Source organism: Epinephelus moara, chromosome 6 (assembly GCF_006386435.1).
Source record: "Epinephelus moara isolate mb chromosome 6, YSFRI_EMoa_1.0, whole genome shotgun sequence".
Taxonomy (NCBI): Eukaryota; Metazoa; Chordata; class Actinopteri; order Perciformes; family Serranidae; genus Epinephelus; species Epinephelus moara.
Window position 1 is genome coordinate 42,020,961 of NC_065511.1, and position 9,682 is coordinate 42,030,642.

General features: G+C 41.6%; 1 protein-coding gene across 3 annotated transcripts in view; it reads right to left on the reverse strand.

The window, feature by feature from the left end:
* LOC126391496 (CREB-regulated transcription coactivator 2) overlaps positions 1–9,682 on the reverse strand; it is a 72,701-nt gene that overhangs the window by 12,701 nt on the left and 50,318 nt on the right. For all 3 annotated transcript variants that reach the window (XM_050046330.1, XM_050046329.1, XM_050046328.1), the window contains 3 exons: positions 8,297–8,590; positions 7,980–8,180; positions 3,034–3,105 (listed from right to left, as the gene is read on the reverse strand). In XM_050046330.1, coding sequence (XP_049902287.1) covers positions 3,034–3,105; positions 7,980–8,180; positions 8,297–8,590 — 567 coding nt within the window. The remainder of the gene's footprint in view (positions 1–3,033; positions 3,106–7,979; positions 8,181–8,296; positions 8,591–9,682) is intronic.

Sequence of the window (9,682 nt, forward strand, 5' to 3'; positions counted from 1 at the left end):
TTCTATCTATTCACCTACCTACCTACCTACCCACCCACCCACCCATCTATCCATCCACCTACGTACCTATCTATCTATCTACCCATCTATCTACCGTTCTATCTATTCACCTACCTACCCACCTACCTTCCTACCTACCTTCCTACCTACCTACCCTTCTATCTATCTATCTATCTACCTATCTATTCACCTACCTACCTACCTACCCATCCATCTATCTACCTGTCTACCCATCTATCCATCCACCTACGTACCTACCTATCTATCTACCATCTATCTACCTTTCTATCTATTCACCTACCTACCTACCTACCCATCCATCTACCTATCTACCCATCTACCTTTCTATCTATCTACCCATCTATCTACCTTTCTATCTACCCATCTATCTACCTTTCTATCTATTCACCTACCTTCCTACCCATCCATCTACCTATCTACCCATCTATCTACCTTTCTATCCATCTACCCATCTATCTACCTTTCTATCTATTCACCTACCTACCTACCTACCCATCCATCCATCTACCTATCTGCCTATGTATCTACCTACTTATCCGTCCATCAATCCACCCATCCATCCATCTTTCTACCTATCCATCTACCTACCTGTCTGCCTGCCTACCTATCCACCCACCCATCTACCCATCCATCTACCCATCCATCCATCCATCCATCCATCCATCCATGCTACAAACATATTATGATCTTATATGAATATGATCATGATTAACTGCTGTAGAATAAACTACCCAACAGTTTATAAAGTAGGGTTCTAATGGTATGAGATTCTCACAGTATGATAACTGTCTCAGAAAATATTGCGGTACCACAGCATTATCATCATCATCAGTCAGAAAGACCCCTAAAGGAATGAAATCTGAAGGGTTGTGTTTGGCTGAACGGATGATTTATTACTTTAATTTTATCTTGAAACTATTTTTTTTTTTTGAAGGTTTGTGTAAAAAGTCTTCCGTTTGAAAATGACACTATGTTGACACTATGTTTGAAAAATATAGTTGAGAATTTCCTTCAAGTGGCATTTTTCCAATATTATAGATAAAGAAATGGACACGGTATAATAATCGTCAATTTTCATGTCACTTTATACCTTAAAACTGGTATATTGCTGCAACCCTGATATAAAGAAACATAGCAGGGAACACTTTACTGCAACACACATACTTTAACTACTTTAAGTACATGTTGCTGATTACATACTTTCACTTGCATAAAGTTTGAATGCAGGACTTTAACTTGAAGTGGAGTTTATTCACAGTGTGGTGTTAGTACTTTAACTGCAGAAGAGGATCCACTGGTCTGTGGAGTTAGATTTATATCATCATCAGTGACACACACAGTTGCGCATGGTAACAAAAATATTCCAGATACAAACCCACAAATGGTCTGGACTTGATTAGATGAACAAATTCACAAGACAGATGAAGGAAGTGAGACAAAGGCTCCAGTATAAAGCTTAGTAATTATCTTGTGTGGGACTATCCAAATAACTTGGGGCAGACTAAAGCCACGTAAAGTCTGAGAGTAAACCCTGACTGAGCCACTCTAAACTCTACAGGAAGCCAGCAGAGCTCCGAATAAGCCAATCCTCGCTGATGCCAGAACATCTGTGAGACAAACTCAAAGGTCTCTCCTTCTGCAGCTTTAAGGGTCCTCATGTCTGCACGTCAAATAGTCAAGAGGGTGCATCTCCTGTTGTTTTGGTGCATGAACACAGACAAAAGTGAGAGAAGGAAAAACTCCGCTCTCATCCAGGTGTTTCATTCCAGAGTTGGCGTTCTGTGTGAAGGTGAGACCAGCTGAATCTAGTTAGTAACACTCTCCTCACACATTACAACACACGTAACGGCAGCGTTTCCCCTACATCAGCTCTCCTGGCAGTGCGGCGTGTGGATGGATGTGTACACATTTCAAATTAAATAACAGCTAATTCGTCAAGAAGCTGCAGCACATCCTGTGCTTCTCTGGTGGTCCATGGGCAGTGGATGATGTTCCTGGGGGCTGTACACATGCTTCGTTTTTGTGCCCTTAAATGCAATGTTCTCAGCAGTGACGCTCAAACCCCAGAGTGATGCCGTCGCAGCGTGCACATGTTCCTGAGTGCATATTTTTTATTTTTTTTAAGTGCTTCTTAAAACTTATCTGTTCAAAAAAGCCTTTTATTAATTTCAGCACACTGCCTTTTTTATATATGTCTCCTTTGATTATTTTTTATTGTTTTTACCTAGTGTTGTTGGCGGTTTTGTATTCTTTTATTTTGTATTACTCCCATTGTTTGACATTGCTGTACCTCAGTGCAACCTACAGGGCAATTAGTCGCCAACTTTACTTATCTGCTCAGTGATGGTATTTTACCTTTATCTTATTTTTTGTTCTTTGTATTTTCTTAAAATTGTCTCATTTTATTTGCTTGAATTCTGCATTATTTAAAATCTGGGATCAACCACATAAAGAACTTTTCAGGGTGCAACGGCTGCACCCACAGATAAAGTTCAACTTTTTAGAACGCAGCAGGGCGCACCGCATGTCATGTGATGAGGAACAACCAATCATAGCTGCCATATCTTTCGCTTCATCCATAAATATCAGTCCACGAAAAATATGGAGGAGAAAATTGATCATTTTAGTGCAGAGCTGCCAGAGCTTTATATCTAAGCCTCCACAGAAAACAGCGAACATATTGATTTACCGGAGACCACATTTAACAACAGCAAAACTATATCAAACATGAGGGAGCACATGAGGAGAAACATACAGCTAATGAGTCAGACTGGTGACGCTGTGATTCATGGTCGGTGCCTCGACCCCAAAGCCACCAGACTTTTAAAACCAAGAAAAACCACCAATGAAGAGAAAATGACAAATTTTCAGACTGGCTCTGCCCTCAACTGTAAACACAACCAGCTGGGTTTACAATGATCAGCTCAGACACCAGCAAGTGACATCATGCTCCCCTCAGGCACTGTTATTCACAGTTTATAATGACATCATGAGAATGTGCACCTCAGTTACCTGCTGGTTGGATTTGCCCGAAAGCTGCAGACTCAGATATGGGTCGTCCAGAAGAGAGTTGAACAAGGCATCCTGGAAAACATCGAAATAAGATCTTGGTTACACTGAGGGATGGATCTAACTGTAGACAGTCACTCAACTGGCCCCATCCTTAAATATGTGGAACTTTAGGCCTTCATAAAATGTAAACGGGTGATATGTATATAAAAATGTACCCTGTACAGTTGTCATGAATGTTGAGACCAAAACCATTTTTGAATCAGGAAATAAACATGTTTATTTTTGCTGTTAAGTTGGGCATTTAAACATGGAGGTCTATGGGGATTGACTCTGTTTTGGAGCCAGCCTCAAGTAGCAACAAGAGGAACTGCAGTTTTTTGGCACTTCCACATTGGCTTCGTTTCACAGCCTCAGAGGCTGCCACTTGGTAGCTAGCTTGAAATGAAAAATGGCAACTAAATTTCAAGAACAGAGTTAAAGGCTTGATATTTTCACTGTGGATGATGGCAGTACATGAAATCTGCTGTGTGACCACGACTTCATTATTAGTTTAAGTTTTATCAGAATATTCCTTTATTTAGAGAGTAAACAGCAAAAAAAATGGACAAACTAAAGTCGTTGCAGTTTCTGTTCAGTTTCCTTCCTCTCTCTTTTGTGCCCCTACCTCTGGCTCATTTTCTCAGGATTAACGGAGGGAGTTAGATTGCACCTGAAACAAAACATGCATCATGTAACAACCCACAAACAGACTGAGTCCTGTAATAGGAGATCTTGTTTGAACTGCATGAAGAGTGAGTGTGAAGAGAAGGGTTTAGTTTGCCAGTTGGGAAATAGATTCCCTCTGATGTAATAAACAAGTTAACTCTTTTTAGATTAAAAAATGACAAAAGATTAAATCACAATATTGTGTAAGGAAACTCTTCAACAGTCTCTAATCTGTGTGTTTAAATGGCTCGTGCAGCAACTTGCAGGTAAATCTCTGAGGCTGCAGCGTTAGAAGCCAGAATGCCTCCTGGTGTCTGTTTGCTGAATGGGTGATCAGATATCTCAGTACACAATGACTTCCACTCAGCGGACCTCCAAAAATAGCATCAGGTGCTTTTTCTCAGCATTACATCACACACAGTGAACACGACACCTCTGATCCTGACAGATGAGGTCATGCATCCTTCACATCTGCGCCTGTTAATTAATGTCTGTTTAAAATGGAATGAAAACACTTTATTTGTTTCTATTTTTGCAGCAGCTGTGAAATTCAGACTCTAGCACATGTGCTCATGTAACTAAGTGGCACCCACAAACACAGAGTAGTGTGAAGAATCTATGACGTCAGTACTTTCGGGGAAAAACTAGAATTACTGCCTCGTGGTTGTATGCCTCTGTGGACCAGTCAAGTTGCAGTTAAAATCCATGTTTGCTGCTGCAAAGAAGCTACAAATTCTAAAACATGGACGCTTCACACACAGAGAGATCTATACTATCAGCACAGTTTCAAGATTAGAGTCACCAATTCACAATCTGACCAAATGTCTCCCCTTCTGTTCCTGAGATATGACACTGAATAATGGCCAGAAAAGGGTTTTTGAAGAACATTAAGATTTCACAGTGAAGTTGACCTTTGACCTTTTAATATAAAATGTCATCACTTCATTATTTTATCCTGTTAGACATTTGTTTGAAATTTTGTCATGAAATTTTTGTCACAAACCAGGTCACAGTGACTTTAACCTTTGACCAACAAATCTAATCGTTTAACTTTGAGTCCAAGAGGCTGTTTGTGCCAAATTTGAGGAAATTCCCTCAAAGCCTTCTTGAGATATAGTGTTCACAAGAATGGGACAGAGGCAAGGTAACAGTGACACTGACCTTTGACCATTGACCACAAAATTCTAATCCGTTCATTGTTAAATCCAAGTGGACGTTTGTGCCAAATTTTAAGATATTCCCTCAAGGTGTTCTTGAGATATCAAGTTCATGAGAATGGGGCAAACCAGGTCACAGTGACTTTAACCTTTGACCAACAAAATCTAATCGTTTATCTTTGAGTCCACGAGGCTGTTTGTGCCAAATCTGAGGAACTTGAGATATCGTGCTCACAAGAATGGGATGGACGCAAGGTCAGAGTGACCTCGACCTTTGACTCCCAAAACCTAATGAGTTCATCGTTAAGTCCAAGTGGATGTTTGTGCCAAGTTTGAAGAAATTCTTTCAAGGTGTTCTTGAGACATCGCATTCATTAGAACGGGACAAACCAAGTCACAGGGACTTTAACCTTTGCACATCAAAATCTAATTGTTTATGTTTGAGTCCAAGAGGCCGTTTGTGCCAAATTATGAAAAATTCCCTCAAAGCCTTCTTGAGATATCATGTTCACAAGAATCAGACAAACCATGTCACAGTAACTTTAACCTTTGACCCCCAAAATCTAATCAGTTCACCCTTGAGTCCAAGTCGACGTGTCAAATTTGAGGAAATTCCCTTAAAGCCCTCCTGAGGGACAGTGTTCACAAGAATGGGAAAGAGGCAAGTTCACCGTGACATTGACCTTCGACCACAGAAAATGAAATCAGTTCCTTGTTAAGTCCTAGTGGACGTTTGTGCCAAGTTTGAAGAAATTCCTTCAAGGTGTTCTTCAGATATCACGTGAGATATCACAGTGACTTTAACCTTTGACCACCAAATCCTATTGTTTATCTTTGAGCCCAAGAGGCCGTTTGTGCCAAATTTGTGGAAATTGGTGAGGTGTTCTTGAGCCATCATGTTCACTTGATTGGGACATACAAACAAATGGATGGACGGAGAGCCTGGAAACATAGCCCCCCCCCCCCCCCCCCCGTCATGACTAATGTAAAAGGTTACAAATTATTCAATCAGCCACATGATTTCACACTTACTCAAAATAGTGTCAAGGCAGCTGCAAAAGACACCGTATCATTCTAAGAGACAAAACAGATTAAAGCTGCTGATTAAACAAACTCCATGAGCAGTCACTGGTGCCTCTGAAGGTTTGCTCCATAATGTCCCCCTTTATTTTATTTCCTTTGATGAGGGCTTATTCTAGGAAACTCAGATTAGATTGGTTTGCAATTATCAGCGAGTGTTTTCTGAGCTCTCAGTGTTCCCCACCAGTCGTCCAAACACAGAATGCATGCTTGATGCTAATTGGTTCAAAGGGTGATTTGGGGTCATGGAGCTGGATGTGCCATGTCCGAACAACAGAGACCTCTCATTGAACAACAGACTGAGGATGATATTCATGGTGACACCAAACTGGACTGAAGCTTCCTTATCTGAGATGTGAACAGAAACTGTGCTGATGACAAACAAACTGTGGCTTAAATCAGGACGACGCACGACTGAATGAAACATGCAACATTATCAGGTCGATCCTGACCATTCTTCGCCGCAGAGTTGCTGGATTGTAAAAGCTGCAGGCCAGGCTAAGGTCTGAGTCTCACAGAAAGTGTTTTAGCAGCTGGAGGTGCCTTTTTGTAATTCATTTTATGAGAATGAAGCTTTTTCCTCGCTGTTTTTGTGTTGCAACACACCTTGCGTTTCTGCGCCCTAGGTGCATGGTGTTTTTGCCCGAGGACTCTGAACTCGAGTTGAAAAAAACTTCAACTCAGAGCAGAAAAGTGCCCCATGTCATCTCTTTTTTTGTCATCTTTTTCCCATTGTCCAGTCAGATGATTTGAGAGGCGGGGCTTCTGTGGTGGTCACGACAACAAGTTTACAGTTGGTAAACAATGGAGGAGAAACTGGTGGTAGTGGTTGCTGGATACCCAGAGCTATACGGCCTGACAGTAGACAGCAGGTTGTCAAACTGCCCCTGAGTCATCCTAAAATATGTCTGTAAACGTCCATGATGGAGGAGAAGCTCCTGGACCAACTGGTGGTACTCCCCATGATCCAGCCTCTTTTTTAGGGTCTCATGTACCCACACAGATCTCTGTTTATCTGCTGACAGCCTCTCACCCTCAACCAGAGCTACATCAACATTTTAGGAACTAGATACTGATTACTGTGAAATAAATAAAATAAACAGTAGATTGATTATAAGGTTAGGAGGTGAGTCTGTGGTTGCCTGGCAACAATAAAAAGGTGCAGAAAACTTTTTTCCACTAGTGGCAAAGCAGTGCGGCGCGCCTCGCATTTTACAACCTGCACAATGCTTTCTGTGTGATCGGGGCCTAAAGCTTACTGAGGTAGCCGAAAGAAACCAGGTCTCCCAACAATGTTAAAAGCCTGGGTAAAGCAAAAATAATTATGTGCTATGAGTTTGTCATGCTACAGAAAAATATGTCACTAACTGCGTAGCCAAATTTAAATGATTAAAATAATTGCAAAATATATAAATTGAGGTTTCAGGCAGCTGTTAGTGGCCTCAGGTGGGCCTCCAGTTGGTGATCTGCCCGTTGGTTCCATCACGTATTCTACTGTGGACTTTCCTCCTTCCCAGGAGATGAATCCTAATGATTCTGGTGACCTCCTGACCAAAATTTCCCCATGACTTGGTTCATGACAAGGTATCTCAAGTTATAACTACCAAATGGTGCTGGAATTTGCTATGGATATTTAGAATGAATCTTGATTTGTTTGGTGACTTTTCCTTTTTCACTATCAGGTCAAAATTCTTATTTGTACATTAAGAAAAAAAAAAATCAGATTGCCACAGATTTCTGAGCACATTCCTGCTTCTCAGAGGATAAACCTTTCGGACTTTAATAACCACCTTAATGAACTTTCCTCAAGTGTCAAATCTGAGAGGTGATAAACCAAAAGTGTGTTGTTTGTTTGTATGTTTGTCTGTCTTTCATATCATGGCTGTAACAAACACTGCAGCCTGCAGGAGGCACTAGCAAGACTTGAGATTTTAGTTTAAGTTTCAGTGGAGCTGAGATGGTGAAACAGTTTTGAGTGTTTCTGACGGTGTTGCAGTCACTTACATTGTAGAGGTCTGTAGCCAGGTTGTGGCTGATCTGTTGGAGCTGAGGCAGACCGCCGGCTCTCTGCTGCTCCGCCTGCTGCTCTGCTTCCTGTTTGACGTGACACTGAGAGGAGCTCTGGACACAGTGATCCATCGGCCTTTCGTTCTTTATCAGCTGCGAGTTTGCTGTGTTCATCTGCTGCCCCATCGACCTCTGTTGCTGCAGAGAGACACACCGTAACCACCGTTTAAACCTCACAAATCAATTCATCTCACCAAATGTATTTATCTTTATCTAATTTATAAATCAATCTTATCTGCCTTCCAGTGACCCACCGATCCAAATTGCTGCTGCATGTGCTGGTTATGTGAGTTACGCAGGTTCTGCAGGTGGAGCTGCTGCATGGACTGCGACTGTTGCTGCTGCTGAGCATTGGGCCGCGGCTGCTGGAGGCGGTGCAGCTGTTGGTGATGGTGCTGGCTCATCTGAGAGGGCTGCTGGCCAGGCTGGGAGCCCTGCAGACCGGGGAGAGGCTGGTGGGAGCCTGGCTGGTGCTGGTGGGACTGGCTGAGTGGGTACGGAGGGAGCCTCTGGTCCAGAGGCAGTTTGCTGGTGTCCAGAGGGACGCCCTGTAAGGGGGTAGGGTCAGACGTCAACAGCATTCTTTGATTCTACAATTGTTTTTCTGTGTTAGTTTGGAAGGCTTCACAAATTTAGGGAAATTAATTTTTAACTCTGGAGCTTTTATATCTAAATACCTGACAAATCAGGGTACACAAATACACAGACAGTTTATAATAAAAGAGCAACATTTTTATCAGGACACAACTCAACACAGCATATTTATCACTATAATCCTCTGATGTGATCAAACTTTCACCACACTTAAAAACAACAATTACAAGTTGTGTTAGCTGCAGTTATGAAATTAGTTCTGTGGAAGGAGTCCCAGAATACCAGATGGTGAAAATTAGCGTTCTTAGTTTGCTTGTCAAGTGAAGTCAATCTGATTTATCCACATCGACAAGTTCTGAGAAGCAACAACTCTTTAAAAAACGAGAAAAAAGTAGGGTTCCCTCTTTCAGGACAGAAACAGAAAATACAAAATCAAATTTACGATATTGAGAAACAAAATGACAATATCAAGTAGGCAGATTGCAAGCGTGTATGATGCATCCAGGAAGACATTGAGCAACTTCCAGATGTGACCACAAGAACTTGTTTGTGTTTTACTACTCAGGATCAGAGCAGAATCCACATGTCCTTTAAGATTTCAACTTCTGGGACTAATGAAAGAAATCCTGGTCCAATATCTTCTGTGTTTACTGATCTTAAAAACAACAGATAGCATTGTTATATAATCAAAACATGTACCTATCAGCTGTGCGCTCGAGATCAGACTGGAGACATAGCCACTTAAAAGATGGATGAGTGCTTGCTATGTTCAAAAGTTTGTATTTTCTAAACAGAAAATACACATTTTATATCATGTTTTTAGGTTTTTGTTTTAGTTAAATAAGAGGCTATTGCATCTGGCAGGACCTTGTCTCCAGCCTCAAAAGCCTTGTTTCCACCAAACCCTTTCAGTCCAGTACCTTTGGAACCAACAGTAAGCCTTCAGACATGGTACCTAGACCCTCGGTGTGTTCAGACAGTCCTCTTAAATGTGGGCGGGGTTGTTGTCACTCACTGCTCCGTCCAGCACTCGCTGTATTTCCTCA